Here is a 21448-nt window from a genome sequence, read left to right on the forward strand (position 1 = left end):
TGTGGGAGGCCCGCAGATGCAGGTTGGCCGGGCGGTTGATGGCAGCCTTCACCTCAGTGGAATACTGACAAATTTGGGAGCTCATGGTTGTTTGGCAATAAGGAGTTAAGGTAGAAAAAAAAAAAAGGTGTGTTGGTTCGTCTCAGAGGTGATTCTGAAGGTGGTGACTAGATAAGACACTGGAGAGTAGCTGGAGGCTGGAAGAAGGGGAGGGAGTCCCTAGGTCTGTTCCGTCCAAACACTGTTGAAGCAAGGACAGATCCCTGACCGACCGCCGAGGGCACTCGAATGCCTTTACTTTAGGGCCCCATGGTTAGTATCATCCAAAGTGATGACTGCTTCTTGTTTTTGCATATGGTTGTCAGCTACCATGAGACAGTGACAATTAGAAGCAGCAGGACCTCCAGTTGTTTCTCTGTAATTATCCAGTTGTGGAGTGTTCACATGTCATTTGTTGATTTGTTGATGACAGCTATTCTGACAGGTATGAGATGTTACCTCCTGGTTGTTTTGATTTGCATTTCTCGGATGGTTAGTGACTTTGAGCATGTTTTCATGTCTCTTGGCAGAGGTCTTCTGTATGTCCTCTTTCGAAAAGTGTCTGTTTAGGTCCTTTGCCCATTTTTTTGATTGGATTGTTTATCTTCCTTTTGTTTGTTTGTATGAGTTCCCTATAAATTTTGGAGATTAAACCCTTATCGGAGATAACATTGGCAAATATGTTCTCCCATGCAGTGGGCTTTCTTGTTGTTTTGTTGATGGTTTCTTTTGCTGTGCAGAAGCTTTTTATTTTGATGTAGTCCCATTTGTTTATTTTCTCCTTAGTTTCCATTGCCCTAGGGGCTGTATCGCTAAAGATATTGCTATAACAAATGTCTGCTATTTTGCTGCCTATGGCTTCTTCTAAGATTTTTATGGTTTCCCATCTTACATTTAAGTCCTTTATCCAATAAATGTTATTTTTCAATGTCAATAATAAATGTAAGCAGTGAGTAGCATTGCGCTCATATCTAGAAGAGTAATGCAAACTGTACTATTTTAAGAAAATTGTTTTCATGGAAAATGAAGCTCACAATATAATGTTAAGGGAAGGATAGTAGGCAGTATAACAATAATATGATACTTATTGTATAAGTTTTATATCAAGGTACACAGTAATAAGTATATATTTACGTAGAGAGGTAAAACCAAAAATACAACCAGGGTTAAGAGTAGTTCCTCTAAATTTTGAACCCGTAGTTGAGTTTTCTTTTGTACATTTCTGGTACATTTATAGGTACCGTATTTTTCGGCGTATAAGACGACTGGGCGTATAAGATTTTCCTGAGCTAAAAAGTCGTTTTATATGCCAGAAAATATGGTATTTAAAGACAAAATGTTTTAATTCTGGTTTAATATTTTTAAAAGATTGATAGGTTAAAGTTGATGATGAAATTATTCCCCAATCTTTAGAAGAAATTACATGCAACCAAAATGTCACATGAGACATTACTTCATCTAACTGCTCTATCTGTGGTCTCCAAGGCAATACTTCAATGATATTCTCCAGGGCTAACATCCCTAAGGTCTGGGTGGCATATAAGTGTAACACTGCTTGGTGCTAGGATTCAGCTTTTTGGTTTCTCTTTCTCTCTGTCATCTCTAAGTTTATTTATAATAGATTAGAGGAAATATAATTTCCCTTAAATATTACAACACACTCTAGACCCCTGTTAATATTTTCACAGGTTTGTTACCATATATATATTTTTTAAAAGTTAAATTCTCAGCAAGAACTTTCCTGGAATTCATTAATTTTAGCAAAGCAGCTTTAGCAAATGAATAAGTCAAATTCTTCTGCACTCAGGTGAGTTTATTCAATCTTAGTTTATTTCACTTTAGAAAGAAGATAATGTACTCCAGTAATTTTTGCAGGAGGCAAACATGTGTGGCAATCTAACTGCCAGGATACCTACTTAGCCAACTGGAAGTATTTGAATATTCACTGACCTACACCACTAGGAACGTTTCAGTTTTTGTTGATCACAATATTCTTATCCTTCTGTTTATATGCACAAGGTTTAATTTTAATGATAAACAAGAATTACATGTTGTGTTATATCATTTGTAATTATATATATAATTCCTCAAGATAATTCTCAGAAGGGACAGATTTGTGGGTGAGATCCATATTTTATAATTTCATGCTTTCTAAAATGCCTATAACAATGTTGAGCACAGAGTAGCTATAAAATGAGAAAGCCACTCCAGGTTAGATGTCCCTGGAAAGAAGGCAAAGAGTGTGCATAGCACTTTCAGTCAACGAGCATGTTGACATTTCATGGGCCTAAATGAGGGTCTGTGAACTTTGGCCCCAAGTCTGATAGTATAAATACAGAGGGCAGGAGGTAGAGTGAAAAGCTACACATGTGGAAAAGATATGTGGGTAGGAATGAGATGAATATATATCAGAAATTATATTTATCTTTCTTTAAATTAAATTTATTGGGGTGACATTGGTTAATAAAATTTTATAGGTTTCAAGTAAATAATTCTATGAAACATCATATGTATATTTCACTGTGTGTCCACCACCCAAAGTCAAATATTCTGTCACCATTTATTTGATCTCCTTTACCCTTTATTACCCCTCAATCCCTTCCATCTGTGTCTGAGTTTTTATTTATTTTTCTTGTTTGTTCATTTGTTGTTTTCAGTTTTATATCCCACATATGAGTGAAATCATATGGTTCTTAACTTTTTCTGACTTATTTTGCTTAGCATGATATTGTCAGGATCCATCCATATTGTTGCAAATGGCATTATTTCATCTTTTCTTATGGCTGAGTAGTTTTCCATTGTATATATGTAACACGTCTTTATCCAATCATCTATAGAAGAACACTTTGGTATGTTTATCTTTGATGATGACTATTTCCTTGTCAACACTGGGATGCTCAGGCATTGTTACAACAACCATAGAGAATAAATATAGATTTTGGAAAAAGTGAACAAAAATGTGCTCAGTTATGGATTCGCATTCAATGAATTTTATGTGAAGTTGAAAAATACATTCAGAAAATTATAATAAATGTGATGGGAGATCAAACCACAAGGATTAAATAAAGGAATTTAAAGGAACAATTAAAGAAGAAAAGGTGCAAGGAGATGTGAATGATACGGTTATATATGCAGGAAACCTTTCAGTGCTGCCTGTGATCATGGAGGAGAAAGGTGTGAAAACTGAATGAAAACTATGGAGTGTTTAATTTCAGCTCATAATAAGACCTAGAATTTTGCAGAATTCTACATGGAATGACTTTCCCTTTATGCCTAGTGCCATGTTAGGTTTTAGTCAGCAGTCAGGAAATGGCATTGAGAATAATTGCTTATAATGACAGAAATGGCAGTTGAAGCATTTTGGAAGAGCTTAAGACATTTAAAAAAATCCATTGCATCCCTCCCCGCCCCCCCCCCCCCTAAATGTCCTTATTTTCTGCTACTTCAGGAAGATTAGGTCCCATGGGGTTTTACTATGAGAACTTGTTTTGTTGGACTCAAGATATGTCTCTGTGCATTGTGAGTTTACAGAGTGGTCCTGATTTAATAGGCAAGTCTAACTTCTTTAGTATTATTATAAGCTTTTACCCCAAGGGGAAATTTAGAAATAGCTCTAGCAACAATAGAGAGAAAAAAAGAAAAATTGTAATAACCACTTTCTTAGATCATTAATTTCCTTTTGAGTTCTAACTTCTCCTTGTTAAATTGTTTGGGCAGGGAAGAAATTATAGAAACTTATGATATGTATTTCCTCCAAGACAAGCATTTTAACTAAACTCATACTCAGTTAAAAAGCTAGACTGGTCCTTCTCATGATGCTAATTGTCTCTGAGGATACCGAGTCTGAGCATTTAAAATATAACAGAGCACTCTATTTTTGTTCTTCCTCTCTCAACTACCTTCTTTTATTATTTCACCTGCACAAATGTCATGTTCACTCTAGAATTGAGATATCATCAAATCTAGCTTCTGAAATAATATAGCAAGTGAAAGCAAGTATTTTCCAAAACATTTTATATATTCACTAGGTCTCTCCACATTTGCTCATTTTAACATGCCTTATCCAAATTTTGCTTCTCATTTCTCTGAGTCAACTTTCCTGTTTTGTCCACAGGAACCAAGAAAACCAGAGCGCTGACCTGACTTTCATCCTTTTGGGTTTCTCAGAATATCCAGAACTCCAAGTGCCCCTGTTCTTATTATTCTTAGCCATCTACATAGTCACTGTGCTGGGGAACCTGGGCATGATCATGGCTATCAACATCAATCCCAAACTCCACACCCCTATGTACTACTTTCTCAGCCATTTGTCTTTTGTTGATTTCTGTTACTCTACAGTCGTTACACCCAAACTATTAGAAAACTTGGTTGTGGAAGACAGAACCATCTCCTTCACAGGCTGCATCACACAGTTCTTCTTTGCCTGCATATTTGTGGTGACAGAAACATTCATGTTGGCAGTGATGGCCTATGACCGATTTGTGGCAGTGTGTAACCCTCTGCTCTACACGGTAGTCATGTCTCAGAAGCTTTGCTCCCTCTTAGTGGGTGCATCATATTCTTGGGGTATCGCCTGTTCCCTGACCCTTACCTACTTTCTATTGGAATTATCTTTCAGAGGAAATAATATCATAAATAACTTTGTCTGTGAGCATGCTGCCATCGTCTCTGTGTCTTGTTCGGACCCCTACATTAGCCAGAAGATCATTTTAGTTACTGCCACATTCAATGAAATAAGCAGCCTGATGATCATTCTTACTTCATATGTTTTCATTTTTATCACAGTCATGAAGATGCCTTCAACTGGGGGGCGCCACAAAGCCTTCTCCACATGTGCCTCCCACCTGACTGCCATTACCATCTTCCATGGGACCATTCTTTTTCTCTACTGTGTTCCTAACTCCAGAAACTCATGGCTCATGGTCAAGGTGGCCTCTGTCTTTTACACAGTGGTCATCCCCATGCTGAATCCACTGATCTACAGCCTCAGGAACAGGGATGTGAAGGAGACAGTTAGGAAGTTAATCAGTACCAGATTATTCTGTCAATTAATGTAAAATGGCTAAGATTTACTTTCTCATTTCCAAGAGCATTGTGGGTATTTGTCTAATTCTTCTAGCATTTTTAATATTTCAAATTCCTTTTTTGAAAAGTGAAGCAGTGCATGTACTTAATGTAATTCCCCAGTTGAGGGATCATTCAACCTCTGTTTAATGTAAACATTAGTAGATTAGCTATAAAATAATATATGACAGTAACTAAAGATTCCATTGTTTAAATTGTCTTTATACACAGAGTTTATCCTGTAAAGATTTATGAGTTAGTACATAATACCATTTTGTTTCCAATCTAAGAGTTACCCTCAAACACTAAATTTAAAAGAAATATTTAATTTCACACAGAAAACATCAGAACATTATAAGTGCAAAGAAGAAATATCTTTGCACCCCCCTCCCCCCCTGCAATCCAGATTATTATTTGGTTAAATTGTATTTGTTAATGTAAATTTTATTTGCTGTTTGTATAAAAAACACCAAAAAATAAACAAATTTACACTTCAGAAATAGTAATTACAAAATCTAAAATTGTTATTCATGCCAGTCTTGAGTTCTGTATAATATGTCTGTTGATGCATAATAATAAAGTAACATTTCAGTAATATGATTGGGAAGCCCTCCTAATATCAGCTATAACTTCTTGGTTAACCTGGTACAGTAGTCTTGTCTAACTGGCAAACTCACCTCCAGTCTATAGATCTTCATGGTAATTGGGTAGCTGTGCTCTGTGTACCATTGGGCTGATTAGAGTACTTTTTGCTTTTGTCAGTGGTTGAATCACAAGGCAGAATGTTATGTCTATTAACATTCTATTAGCCAATGAAGATCACAGCGCTGAGCACAAAGTCAATGATTGAGAAAGTATATCTACCTCATGTAGAACTAAAATGTTATATGACAATTAGCATACAGAGGAGGAATGAGTAATTCCTCAATATTTCAATACTAGAGGCCCGATGCACAAAATTCATGCAAGGGGCTTGGCCCTCGCAGCCCCGGCTTCATCCGGAAGGTCATCTGGAAGGTCATTTGGCTGTCCAGTCTAATTAGCATATTATGCTTTTACTAGAGGCCCGGTGCACAAAATTTGTGCTTGGGGGCGGGGGTGTCCCTCAGACCAGCCGGCACCCTCTCCAATCTGGGACCCCTAGAGGGATGTTCGACTGCCCGTTTAGGCCTGATCCCTGTGGGCAGTTGGACATCCCTCTCACAATCCAGGACTGCTGGCTCCCAACTGCTCGCCTGTCTGCCTTCCTGATTGCCCCTAACCACTTCTGCCTGCCAGCCTGATCACCCCCTAACCACTCCCCTGCCAGCCTGTTTGATGCCTAACTGCTCCCCTGCCAGCCTGTTTGCCCCTAACTGCCCTCCCCGGCAGGCCTGGTCACCCCTAACTGCCCTCCCCTGCCGGCTTGGTTCCCCCCAACTGCTCTCCCCTGCAGGCCTGGGTCCCTCCCAACTGCCCTTCCCTGCAGGCCTGGTCACCCCCAACTTCCCTCCTCTGCCAGCTTGGTCACCCCTAACTGCCCTCCCCTGCAGGCTTGATAGCCCCCAACTGCCCTCCCTTGCAGGCCTGGTCCCTCCTAACTGCCCTCCCCTGCTGGCCATCTTGTGGTGGCCATCTTGTGTCCACATGGGGGCCGGATCTTTGACCACATGGGGCAGCCATCTTGTGTGTTGGAGTGATGGTCAATCTGCATATTACTCTTTTATTAGATAAGATAGAGGCCTGGTGCACAGGTGGGGGATGGCTGGTTTGCCCTGAAGGGTGTCCCGGATCAGGGTGTGGGTTCCCTTGGGGCGTGGGCCAGCCTGGGCGAGGGCCTGTGGTGGTTTGCAGCCCGGCCATGCCCCCTGGCAACCCAAGTGGAGGCCCTGGTATCTGGGGTTTATTTATCTTCTACAATTGAAACTTTGTAGCCTGGAGTGGAGCCAAGCCTTCTGCTTGCTCCGTGGTGGCAGCCATTTCTGTTGGGACTTATGTATCTTCTATAATTGAAACTTTGTAGCCTTAAGTGGAGGCCTGGGCCGGCCAGGGTGTGCAGAAAGCTTGGCTTCCTCCATTGCCGGGGGCAACCCTAGCCTCCTTCTCTTTCCAGCTTCGTGGTTGCCGCCATTTTTGTTTGGATTTATTTATCTTCTATCATTGAAACTTTGTAGCCTTGAGTGGAGGCCTAGGCCGGCAAGGGCCAGTGGAAAGCTTGGCTTCCTCTGACGCCGGGGAAACCCAAGCCTCTCTCCTGCTCTCTGTGACCGTAGCCATCTTGGTTGGGTTTATTTGCATATTTGCTCCTGATTGGCTGGTGGGTGTGGCTTGTGGGTGTAGTGGAGTGATGGTTAATTTGCCTATTACTCTTTTATTAGATAGGATTATTATAGATTATTATAGATACCTAGAGTTTATGGTCAAGTTTATTTTGTGGAAAATATTCTTTTTCTATCTTCCAGATAAGTATGATATAACTGTTCTAATTTGAAATACTTTTCCATAAATGGATGGGCCATTGGATTAACTTAATTAAATGACTCTTTGCTGGTGTTACTTGCTGATCATGGTTGATGTTTCACAGAATATCTTGGTAAATTTCCAGGTATCATGGTTCCAATCTAACTGCAGACTGTGAATTATGTTACTGGTTTTACTTAAATCATGAGCTTTTTATTTTCAAAAAAATTCTAATTTTTATTACTATAAGATTTGCTATCTAACTTTGTAATCTAACCTATTTATCTGCTTGGTTAGCAACACATAACAATATTTTCAATAATCCAGGATATATAATTACAGGGTTATGTGATTTATTAACTTTTTAATTTTCTGTCAACCAGATGACATACACATTCAACTAAATGTTTCAGTCAACAAGTACTTTCATATGCCGTGTAGGTTAATAAAAATATTTTAATCGTAGAATATATGTATTTAGGGTGTGTGAACACAATATAGAGTGAACCATACTGATAGATGCTATAGGTCCTTGAATTTAAGATCCTAATCTTAAAATAACACATAAATGATAGAAATTAAATAAATTACAATTTTAAGATTCTAATTAGGTTTCTGTCTTGCAGGAGAAAACAAGACACATCACAAAGAATAGAAAATCCTGAATAGCTACAAATTTTGTTAGAATAGATTATTGGAAATGTTTTCGAGTGGACATTTATTTACACAAATGTAATGAAATTTCTAAGAATTTCAAGATGCCTTCAACTTGGGGGCACCACAAAGCCTTCTCCACGTGTGCCTCCCACTTGACTGCCATTACCATCTTCCATGGGGCCATTCTTTTTCTCTACTGTGTTCCTAACTCCAGAAACTCATGGCTCATGGTCAAGGTGGCCTCTGTCTTTTACACAGTGGTCATCCCCATGCTGAATCCACTGATCTACAGCCTCAGGAACAAAGATGTGAAGGAGACAGTCAAGAAGTTATTCAACACTAAATTATCCTGTGATAAATGTAAAGCTAGAATATTATTTATTTCTTTTTTGAGAGTATTGGTAAGAGTTATTCATTAGTAAATCAGTACATGAGTCTATGGTAAGCTTGCAATCAATAGTCCAATATCTGTTCACCCTAATATTTAGTAAAACAACTTTAAAATGACAAATTATATTAGGGATGAAAGCTCTGATTACTTAAACTAAGTTTTTGATTAAAAAATTGGAGTATAAAGTTTCCTTTGATAATATATATGACCAAGTGATTGTCCAGGTCAAATTTCAGTTCAGTTTAAGCAATGTGAAGTTTGGGATTTTTGAGGTGATGTGAGCATCACAGCCTACAATGTAGTAATTTTATAATTTATTTATAGATTATTTTGGATGTTCAAAATGCACATTATATAATCTCTGATTAAATATGTATTTTTTATTTCCAATATTATTTCTTTTACGTTTTTTTTTTTGTTTGTTTTGTTTTGGTTAACTTCAGTGCTAGGAACTTCAGTGTAATGTTGGACAAATAGTAAAACTGCATCCTTGACTTCCTGATGTCACAAGAAAAGCATTGAATATTTTATATTTAAAATGTTGTTTGCTATGTCTTTGTGGAACCCATTCCCCCAGATTAGCAAAGTTATGTTTTTTATTTGTATTTTTTTGGTGAATGTTAAACTAAGGTACTTTTTCTTCATTTTAACTCTTGAACGTTTTAATATGACAACTTACTTTTTTTGAATTTTCTAATAGCGAACCAATTTTTTTTTTTCTGAGAAAACAAATTTAAATGTCATATAATAGAATTTCCTATTACTTGAAAGATTAATGTGCCAATATTTTATTTTATTTGTTTTAAAATCATTTTTATTTTTAAAATACAATTGACATGATTATATTAGCTTTTGGTATACAACCCACTGATTAAACAGTATATAACTTACTAAGTGATCATCCTGATAAGTCTTGCACTCATCTGACACAATACATAGTTATTAGAATATTATTGACTATATTTCCTATGATGTACTTTACATCCCCATGTCTATTCTGTAACAACTAATTTGTACTTCTTCATCCCTTCACCTTTTCACCCATCTCCTCAACCTCCTTCTCATCTGGCCACCACCAAAATGTTCTCTGTATCTATGAGTCTGTTTCTGTTCTGCTCATTTGTTTATTTTTTTTTCAATTCAATTATTGATATATATGTATTTGTTGCCATTTTATTGTTCATATTTTTGATATATATTTTTCTTCTTCCTCTTAAAGAACACCCTTTAACATATCATATAACACTGGTTTGGTATTGAACTCCTTTAGCATTTTCTTGTTTGGGGAGCTCTTTTCAGTCCTGTTTCTAAATGGTAGCTTTGCTGGGTATGGTAATCTTGGTTGTAGGTATTTGCTTTTCATCACTTTTAATATTTCTTGCCAATCCCCTCTGTCCTGCAAAGTTTCTTATGATGAATCAGCTGACAGTCTTATGGAAGCTCCTTTGTAGATTACTAACTGCTTTTCTCTTGCTGCTTTTAAGATTCTCTGTTTGTCTTTAACCTTTGCATTTTAATTATGATGTGTCTTGGCTTGGTGTGGGCCTCTTTGAGTTCATCTTGAGTGAGACTCTCTCTGCTTCCTGGACTTGTATGTCTATTTTCTTCACCAGGTTAGGGAAGTTTACTGTCATTATTTTTTTTCAAATATGTTTTAAATTTCTTGCTCTCTCTATTCTCTTTCTGGCATTCTCAAGATGCAAATGTTGGTATACTTGATATTATTCTAGATGCTTTTTACCCTAGCCTCATTTTTTAAATTCTTTTTTTCTTTTTTCTGTTCTAATTGGGTGTTTTTTGCTTCCTTATATTAAAAATTACTGATTTGGTTCTTGACTCCATCTACTCTACTGTTGATTCCCTATAAATTGTCATTTATTTCAGTTAGTATATCCTTTATTTCTGGCTGGTTCTTTTTTTTATATACTGTTGAGGTTCTCACTAAGTTCATTGAGCATACTTATAACCAGTGTTTTGAATTCTACAATTAGAAGATTTTATGTCTCAATTTTGTTTAGTTATTTTTTCTGGAGTTTTGTTCTCTTCTTTCATTTGAGACATGTTTCTTTGTCTCCTCACTTTGGCAGCCTCCCTGTGTTGGTTTTTATGTATTAGGTAGAGCTTCTATCCCTCCCAGGCTTGGTAGAGTAGCCTAATGTAGTAGTTTTTAGGATCCAGTAGCACAGTCTCCCTTATCACCCAAGCTGAGCACATGAAGTATACTGCTGCCCCATATAGGCTGTGCACACCCTCCTCTGCTGACTGGTAAACAGAATTAAATAAAATAGTGTTCTTTCTCTAGCTAATCTTCTTATGAGACTACATCTCTGGCTGACACCTAATTTGTACCCTAATGACTCTCTACGGAGTCCAGAAAGCCAGCTAAGTGGTGCCCAGACTGCTGCCCTATAGAAAGTGTGATATAAAATATGTGTATTAGTTTAAACCACTGAGTAGATGGTAATTTGTCAGGTAGCATAGAAAGCTCATATACCAGGTAACATAGAAAGTTGCTAGCTTTGAGTCACTCTGGTGCAGAAATTGGGTCCAGAGCTGGTCCATGGTGTAGAGGTGTCAGTGATGAGGAACAGATGCAGTGTAGAACTCAAGCCAATCCTATAGGGGGAGTAACAATGCAGACCCACTAGGATTCTGGAGCAAGGCCTTGCCATTATAACAAATAATTCTATTCCCCATGATAAATAGCCTCTGTTGATCTCAGAGGAGAGAGGAATTGGGGGAGGGGGCTTGATGAAAGAAGGTGATGAGATTAGCCGAAGAACATAATAACCCATACACACAGACAATAATGTGGTGATGGCCAGAGAGAAGGAAGAGTGGGGGCTGGGTGGAGGTGGGCAAAGGGGGGATGGGGATATCTGTAATAGTGTCAACAATAAAAATAAAGTAAGAAAATAGCTTCTGTTGTGTTACGGGTTCCTGGTAGAGAGTGTGGCAATGATGAGTTGGTTGTCAAAGGCCCAGGGAAAATTTATATGAGTCTAATTGGGTGGTATTTGGGCATAGTGAGACCAATGGATTGGTTGGTACCCAGTAGCTTTAGAGAGCTAAACATGCTTCTAAAATATATTTTTCATTTTAAAGATGGTATAGGCACAAAGAGATTATATTATTCAATTAGGTTAATATAAGCTTGAAAGGGTAGATTGCTTATATGTGGAAGATAACACATTAGTTTCAAAAAAGTAAATCAATGTTTCCAAGAACAATAATGATGATTTTATGTGAAATGAAAAAGGCATAATAAAAGTTATATTATTTATACACACACACACACACACACACACACACACACACACACACATTATGCATAGAAAAGATAGAAAAATCACACAGGAAATGTTAACAGCAATGATCTGTAAATAGTTGCATTTTAGCTTATTTATTTTTCCATTTGCAGTTTACTTTAGTGACCATATTTTCTACATTAATTGGTATATTTTATATAATTACATTTTAAAAAGAAATTTATAAGGTAGGCTTGGCTTGATGAAGCATCATCTCCAGTGATTTAGAAGAAATTGCATTCTTATAAAAAAGTCATATAGGAGAGCATTCAATCTAATTTGTGAGTTTGTGATATTAAAAGAAATAGTTCATTAAAGATTCTCTAGGGTCAAAATCCCCAAGGTCATGGAAGTATACATAAGCCCTACGTAAGTTCTGGGAGTCAGATTCAACTTCCAAATCAATTTCAATTTCTCTCTCTCTCTCTCTCTCTCTCTCTCTCTCTCTCTCTCTCTCTGTTTTTCTGGACAATAAGAAAGATAAATGTTGCCATTGCAACAATTAAAATTTATTGGAAACTTCTTCTGTATTTACCAACTTCTTTATATTTTAAATAATTTTGAATTCTGAGTGGGAACTTCCTTGGAGACTATTAATAGCAAAAAACAGACTCTTCAGGTGAGTTGGTTTCAGGCTCCGTGATCTATCTTGTGTTACCTCTCATTTATTTGGCATGAATAAAGAAGGTTGACTACTGAGGGAGAGCTAAGATAAGGCTTTAGGTAAAACTGAGCAGAGGAATTTAGATTTGATAAATTAGCTACTAGGAATAAATCAAAGTTTTCAGAGCAAAGCCTGTTATGATGATAATCACTGTCATCAAGGGAAGAAGAAATTGATGCTTGATGCTCTCATAGTGCAGTCTGGCAGCAGGGAAGCTGGCTGGTACCGAGCTACCATAATTCACCCGAGTAATGATTGCAGTTTGCTAAGCCTCCCAAAGGCACCAACCTGCGGTTGGAAACAGAGGACAAGAAAGAGTCAGATAATAACGAGAAAGCAAAGGGGAAAACAGAGACAACTTGGTGAAGCAGAGTAATTGCTGAATTAAGACAATTAGGGCCAAGGGGAGATCCAGGAAAGAGATGAGCTAGACTTTGACATTCCAAACTGTACCTAGATATTCATTGCTGCCCACTTTGATCCTTGATCTGTTCCTTAGATTAAAAAAATATCAGGGTTTAAAAATAATACCAATTAGCCATAGCACTAACGATAAAAAGGGGTGAGGATAGAGAAACCTACAGCTCCTGGATTCCATGATTACCAGATTTTGTGTTCAGTATATTAATATCATTTCCTAATTTAATTTTTACACATCTATGAAATACCTATTACCCTGTCAATATTATTGATAAAGAAATTGAGGTGTAGACAATTCAAGTAATTCACCAAAGATCACACAGTAAATGACAAAGCCTGAAACTGAATTTAAATATACGTTTTCAAAACCATGCTTTTTAAATTATGCTGACCTGTCATTAGCTCTTCGTGCCTGCTGATACCCTTTTCCTCATGTAGGAAATACATGTTTTGGAATGTCACAAGGGGCATTTAGCTATGAAGAGTATAATAGTTTCTTTCTACCTTGACCTGGTTAGGCAAAACTAAAACATCATCTTTGTTTATGAGATTCATACAAATTGTCTTATGTTCATCTGAATATTTCAGACATGTGCATACTATTGGCTAATGGTAAAGGGAGGGGGGTGAATGAGAGATATATGTAATACTATCAACAATAAAAAATATATTTAAAAAGAAAACAAACAAACAAAAACTTGTTGCAGGATTAAATGAGATAACGTGTGATTTATCATGAGTCTTTAGTTGCAAAGGAAGGGAACCCAAAATAAACTGCAAAAGAAAAAGAAAAAAAATCATTAAATGATTAAGGATATTTCTGCAGTTATGAACTGCTGTGAATACAAGATGCTTTTGCTTTCTCAAAATCACATATACAAATATAACAAACATTGCATGACTCCAAACAAGATAATGACATATGTAACTTTAATCAAAACCCGTCTACAATACTTAGAGTGGCAGGAAATTTTGAGGGTGATTATGTAACCATTGGTAACTATTACCACATTCTCTAGCTTCCTTTAGAGAATATGAAAGGCTAGAGCAAAATACATTTTAAGTTGCTCTCCAATTCAGAGATCCTAGGAGCATTTAATGCTCTAATATGCCTAATAAAATTATGAAATAAAAAATAATAGATATTTAAAAGTTAAAGAATCTAGATCAGTATGTGGACAGCATCAATGACAGTAAGTGAGAAAAACACTTAATGTAGGAAAGAAAACAGATGTGTGAGGGAACAACATGTTAAAGCTGTAACTTCATTATTTTATCAGGTTGCCACATTGTTTGTAGAGCACTAAGGCAATTATTATAGCTTCAGGATGGATTAATCGAGAGCTTGAAGATATATACAGGATTATATTCCTTTAATATCCATTATTTTTTCAAAGCTTGAAAATTCTTGTGGTGACTCACAGATGCTACCTTTCTTGTGATCCTCAGGTTGAACATTATGGTTCAACTCATGGTCTGTGGGAGACAGAACCATCTCCAATGCTGTTTGGAGATGAAAGTTAATATAGCTTATTTTGTTCTTTTAGATTCCACATAGAAGTGAGATCATGTGATATTTATCTTTATCTGACTGGCTTATTTTGCTCAGCATAATAATGGGGGAAAAGAGGGAACATCTGTAATACTTTCAACAATAAAGATAAAAAAGAAGTTAATCTAGCTTAATGTTTTAGCACAATGCCTGCCAAATGGTAACTGTTCTATAAATGTACTGTCATTATTATCATTGTTGTTATTTTTATCATTATTTCAGGTGTTCTCCAGCAACAACCATGTTGTTAACTGAAGGAAATTGGAGTGCTGGAGCCACATTCACTCTCTTGGGCTTCTCAGATTTTCCGGATCTCCAGGTGCCCCTGTTCCTGGTATTCCTGATCATCTACATGGTCACTGTACTGGGAAACCTGGGCATGATCATGATCATCAGGACCAGTCCCCAACTCCACACCCCCATGTACTTTTTTCTCAGCCACTTGTCCTTTGTAGATTTCTGTTATTCCACTACAATTACACCCAAGCTGCTGGAGAACTTAGTTGTGGAAGAAAGAACCATCTCTTTCCCAGAATGCATCATGCAATTCTTCTTGGCTTGTTTATTTGCGGTGACAGAAACATTCATGTTGGCAGTGATGGCCTATGACCGATTTGTGGCCGTGTGTAGCCCTCTGCTCTACACGGTAGTCATGTCCCAAAAGCTCTGTGCATCACTAGTAGCTGGCCCCTACATCCTAGGAATAGTGTTTTCCCTGCCACTCACCTATTTTCTCCAGGCATTATCCTTCTGTGGGTCTAACATCATAAATAATTGTTTTCTGTGAGCACTCTGCCATTGTTTCTGTCTCCTGCTCTGATCCCTACATCAGTCAAGTGCTTTGCTTTGCCATAGCCATATTAAATGAGGTGATCAGCCTGGTAATCATTCTCACTACGTACGTTTTCATCGTTGTCACTGTCATAAAAATGCCTTTAGCTAGTGGGCGCAAAAAAGCCTTCTCCACTTGCGCCTCTCACCTCACTACTATCACCATTTTCCACGGGACTTTCCTGTTCCTTTATTGTGTACCCAACTCCAAAAACTCAAGGCTCATAATCAAAGTAGGTTCTGTGTTTTATACAGTGGTAATTCCCATGCTGAACCCTCTGATATACAGCCTCAGAAACAAAGTTGTAAAGGAGAGTGTCAGGAAGTTAATTCATCACTCAATAAAATTTTGTTGAAGATTTATATTTCCAAGAAATGTGATTTACTATATTGAGAATTGTTCAGTGCTTCTAGTAGAGATGATGACTTAAATTACTTAGTCAGTTCACCAGAATTTTAAATCTTTTGCAATAACCATTTATGTGATAATTAAAAACTATATATTTTATTGATTTTTTACAGAGAGGAAGAGAGAGGGATAGAGAGTTAGAAACATCAATGAGAGAGAAACATTGAGCAGCTGCCTCCTGCACACCTCCTATTGGGGATATGCCTGCAGCCAAGGTACATGCCCTTGATTGGAATCGAACCTGGGACCTTTCAGTCTGCAGACCAACGCTCTATCCACTGAGCCAAACCAGTTTAGGTGATAATTTGATTTCTATTCATTTCAGTGTGAATTGTAAGTGAAGTGACATAAGTGTTACAGGTTGAATAATGTCCCCCAAAATATCCATGTCCATCCAGAAACTCAGAATGTGACACTATTTGAGAATAGGCTCTTTGAGGATGTAATTAAGGTAAAGATTGAGATGAGATTATACTGGAATAGGGTGGGCCCCAAATCCAAATGAGCATGTTCTTATTGAGAAAAGAACCCAAGGAGATACACAGGGAAGAAGGCTTAGTGAAGATGAAGCAGAGGTTGGCGTTTTGTTGTTACCAGCCAAGGCACTCCAGGAACCACCTGAATCTGGATGATGCAAAGGATTCTCTCCTAGCATCTTCAAAGGGTGCATACCCTGCCAGCACCTTGATTTCAGGCTTCTAGTCTCCAGAAGTATGAGAAAACAAATTTCCATTTTTTACACAACCACCTTTGGGGCAATTTACTGTAGCAACTCTAGGAAATTTACTTACCAGTGAATATGAGACCATAAAATCCAAATTTCTTGACTATAAGTTGGCATGGCAAATTATTTTTTAAATCATTCTTTAATTCCATTTAAGCAATGGGAATGTTGAGGTTATAAAGAACTTCTGAAATGTAGCTAGGAGTATGAATATAGAAGACTAGCAATGAGAGCCTAGAGACACAATCTCTCAGATCTGGTCAACTTATTGGGGTTCTCTGCAGGGCCTCATGTACTTTTATTATAGTGTAGGAAGTGATGTTAAACATGATGACTCTGAATATCAAGTAAAAATGTTGATTTTATAGAAATTTCTAGAAGGATTGCCAAAAATGAGAAATATGTAGTTATTAATCTTGCAATCTGATGTGATAATGCACTTGGATGTCGAGTGTGACTCGACACGGTTAGCATCGGTAGCAGCTCGTATGTCGAATTGTATTGAATGTATCAATAATTTGAAATATAAAAAAATCCAAATAAATAAGTTTGTGTGAAAAGAAACTCCAGTTTTTTATTCTACTGCCGCGCTTTGTAACATCTGGGGTATTTAAAAAATTAAATCCCGAGTAGAATAAAGGAATCGAGAAAAAAGCAAGCGAGTGCAAAGGGTTAAACTTGATTTTGTAATTCTATTTGTTAACACAGAGGATATCACAATATGTTTCAGAAATAGTTTGCATAATTTTGATTTGTTTTTAAAGGTTAACTTTTAATTAATTACACATTTTACCTGCATGGCATATCTGCCAGACAAGTACAGAATTATTGCAACTGTTTTGATTGAAATGTCCTCTACATTGGTTATTCATCTGCTGGCCTTCACCCGGTGTGTTGATTTTGAATAAAATTTTCTGACTTCACTTTATACTATAAAGATATACCACAAAACCTCATCTTGTATGTGTGAGCAAGTAGGCAATTGTAAAACATAAAGTAAACACATTTTATTTTTAACTTTCTTCAGTTTTAAACCAGGGTTTCCACATAACTTTATCATAATATCCAGACTTGTTTAAGGGGATATAGAGTGCACAAAAGATGCTTCTTCTGTTCGCTCTTACCTCCTAAACCACATGCAATTCAAAGAAAAAGAAAAGAAAAGAAAGAAAAAAAATCATTCTTAGCATTGTTGGTTTATAACCATTTCCTGGCTTTTGTAAGTCTCTGCCTTACACAGTTGCCATGTCCCAGAAGCTGTACTCCATCCTTCTGGCTGAGTGCTACACCTGGCCTCATTAGAAGGCTGCAATCATTTGGGAGCTCTTCTGGGTCTAAACTTCCAAAACGATGTCACTGTTTTGTTAGGTGACATGGTGCTGGCTTTTGGCTGGGGTGCCTCAGTATTCTCCCATGAAGTCTCTCATCCGCTAGTAGGATTCCCTGGCTGCCTTATGCAGCAACCTCTGAATAGTGTTTGGAGAGACTGGAAGTAGAAGCTATAATGCATCTTGGTGCCTCTGCTCCAGAATCTATTTAACCTCACGCCCAACACATTTTCTTGCTAAAACAAGCCACAATTCCAGCTTGCTGAACCAATCCCTGTGCTCCCTAGTGGAAGTATCGCTCCTGCTCCTCTAAACTACTACAGCTCATGGTTCCCCTTATGGGAAGCAGAGATATAGCTTGTGGATCATTATGGATTAAAAGGTAGAAGAGCCACTCGCATTTCCACCCCTCACCCATAAATTCCGGGTCCCATAAATTACTGGAAAAATAGCGGTTGTGTACTGGTTGCAGATTTAGAGCATATAACACATTCTGGAGGCCTTTACTCAATCCCTCTAAAGTATTGCCAACAGAGCTTGTCCCATAACTGAGGTTTGAAAGGCTATTCCAATATTCCAGGCACACTGTTTGAATTACTGAATACTAGGTGAGCTGTTCTTCACCACGGTCTTTCAGGGACACCCTAGGATAGGTCTGTAGTGTTACAGCTGTCCATTTTTGTAGAATCATCTAAAAATGAGGCCCCAATACTTTCTTCCATATTCAGGTTATCATAAAAAAAATTCCTCATGAGGATACATTATAAGTTCAATCTTTGAAGGACAAAGCAACAATAGCATGGATCATGGGCACCTGAACCACTTCCTCATGTAAATTACTTGTGTCTTCAGGAACAGGAATGCTATGGACTGCTGTGTGTGCCAAATGTCATGGGTTGGTGGGATAGACAACACCCAGCTGAGGAAGTGTAGGTTGCATAATAACTTGGTAGCCTATGGTCACTCATTTAGTCCCTATTAGGGTCCATTAAAAAGTCAGAAGCTGTTTCTCAAAAGGTAAATAGTTATCTGCTGTGGAAGTTACTGCTTTGTTTTAAAATTCTAATGGTCTAATCTGTAATTCACTATTAGGGGCTTAACCAAAGTTCTGCACAATCCTGATCTGTGAATACACTTCAAGGACAATCATATAATCAGGTCAATTGTCCGAAATAACACAGAAGCTGGCATGGCAGACTGGACTTGTTGGCGTTTCTCTTGTTTTGGGATTCACAAAAAAATAGACGATGTTTTGAGTAACTTTATAAATGGGTTGGAGTAACTTGCCTAAAATGGGTGTATGCTATCCACCAAATCAAAAGAGGCCTACTGAATTTTGGTGTAGAGGAGGCAGAATTTGAGAAATACGGCTCTACCTTAGTTTTAGTAATTCTAGAGGGCATTTGGTTGTGTGCAAACAAAGGCTGGTAGTCCATTTCAAGCAGCAATTTTTCTATGTGATTTCAAAGAAATTCTAGTCATTAAAAATGGCACAAGGGACTTGGCATTTGCCTTAATTACCTGTTTTGATGTTTGTGAGAAATAAGTTGCTAGGGATTCTCCAGGGTTTGAGTCCCAGGGCTACAAGTTAGATATAAGGGCCTTGATGCCTCCATTACACTCAGCTTCTGAGAACAGGGTGGTGGCCTGTTCCTCTGTAGCAGGTAAGTTTATTCAGGTTTCTATGAAACAGTGAACATATTTTCTGAATGTGATGATAGGTTTTTTTTTTTATAGTAAGTCACTGGAAATGCTATCCAATTCTGAGTCTAATTACATTAAAGAAAGAAGTTAACACTCGTGGAAATATTTGGCTTCAAGTCCACTGACAACCTTTTCACAAAAAAACAGAGTAAACTTTCTACCTGGAAATAGATATATACTCATATCCTCCTTATATGCACTTTCTATTGGTATATAAACTTTCACAAGAAAGAGTATTAATTAGTTTTGAGAGAACTCTACATGACAAATCTTGAGACCCTTAAGAGATGTATCTATACAATGTCTGGGCTGTAGTAGAAGCTAACTCTTAGGCTATAAACCCTAATAAAGTGTATATTATACTCAGAGGTCAAAAGGAGCCATTGTTCTCCTCAACCCCTCAGTAGCTAAGGTATTCAATGAAAGAAGTAACCTTTTCTAAACAAAAGGTGCTAAGTTGGGATTGATATTATTTTTTTCCTACATTTCTCTAATATTTACTTTATCCTTAGAATAGAAACATGTTCTCTTGAAGATTTTAGTTGATTTATGTGTATAGGCAGAATACTGTAGCATTATATGTTCTTTTTTGAGGCAAACGTTTCACCTTTTTCCCCCCACAGACTCACTATGCATTTATGTGCAAACATTTTTATCAGCTGTGTGCATATTATGCTACTAGCTAGTGTGGATGTACACACTGTAATTTGATAAGCATTTCTTATGGGAACACAAATTGCAATGGAAGTGCAAAGATGTTTTAGAGACTCAGCTTGGTTTGTTATACCTGTAGCAATAATCTGCATGAGACGTGTTCTGTATGGAATAAAGTAGGATCCAACCGCCACCCCCCTTTTTTTTAAATCATTTTCTTTGGTCTACTGTAGAAATTCATGATATGTTTGTTGCTTACTGCCATATATTTCTTTGACAGAAACAACTCTCTTCCCCCACCCCTCTCTTCAAATGTACTGCAGTGATGACTGCAAGAAATAGGAGTGTGGAGACAATCTTTGTCCTCTTGGGTTTCACAGATTACCCAGAGCTTCAGATCCCCCTCTTCCTCGTGTTTGTGATCATATACATCATCACTGTGGTAGGCAATCTCGGAATGATAATAATCATCAAGATTAACCCCAAATTTCACACCCCCATGTACTTTTTCCTTAGTCACCTTTCTTTTGTTGATTTTTGTTACTCTTCCATCGTTACTCCCAAGCTGCTTGAGAACTTGGTCATGGCTGATAAAAGTATCTTCTATGCTAGCTGCATGTTGCAGTACTTCCTGTCCTGCACTGCTGTGGTGACTGAGTCCTTCTTGTTGGCGGTGATGGCCTATGACCGCTTTGTGGCCATCTGCAATCCTCTGCTCTATACAGTGGCCATGTCACTGAGGCTCTGTGCCTTGCTGGTGGCTGGGTCATATTTCTGGGGTATGTTTGGCCCCTTGGTACTCCTTTGCTATGCTCTCCAACTTAATTTTTTTGGATATAATGTAATTAACCACTTTTTCTGTGAATATACTGCTCTCATTGCCGTCTCGAGCTCTGATACACACATTCCCCACCTGCTGCTCTTTGGTTTTGCTACCTTCAATGAGGTGAGCACACTACTGATTATCCTCGCTTCATATGCTTTTATTTTTGTGACTGTACTGAAAATCCGCTCTGCCAGCGGGCGTCGCAAAGCCTTCTCCACCTGTGCCTCCCACCTGATGGCCATCACCATCTTCCATGGGACCATCCTTTCGCTCTACTGTGTGCCCATCTCCAAAAACTCTCGGCAAACGGTCAAAGTGGCCTCTGTCTTTTACACAGTGGTCAACCCCATGCTGAACCCTCTGATCTACAGCCTGAGGAACAGAGATGTGAAGGATGCCTTCTGGAAATTCATAGACACAAAAGTTCCACCCTCCTGA

At 37.8% G+C, this 21448-nt stretch overlaps 2 protein-coding genes across 2 annotated transcripts; both read left to right on the forward strand.

The window, feature by feature from the left end:
• Positions 1-1817: 1817 nt before the first annotated feature.
• On the forward strand, positions 1818-21448 carry LOC307109331 (uncharacterized protein; the record flags this gene model as incomplete). Its single annotated transcript, XM_079788017.1, has 4 exons — positions 1818-1846; positions 4154-5067; positions 16173-16225; positions 20465-21448. 4 exons carry the CDS (start codon positions 1818-1820, stop codon positions 21446-21448), a joined length of 1980 nt encoding a protein of 659 aa, XP_079644143.1.
• On the forward strand, positions 14776-15721 carry LOC307109704 (olfactory receptor 5D13-like; the record flags this gene model as incomplete). Its single annotated transcript, XM_079788570.1, is given in 2 exon segments — positions 14776-15309; positions 15311-15721. Coding segments are annotated over 2 exon segments (945 nt in total).

This window comes from Cnephaeus nilssonii (assembly GCF_951640355.1).
Source record: "Cnephaeus nilssonii genome assembly, chromosome: 13".
Lineage (NCBI taxonomy): Eukaryota > Metazoa > Chordata > Mammalia > Chiroptera > Vespertilionidae > Cnephaeus > Cnephaeus nilssonii.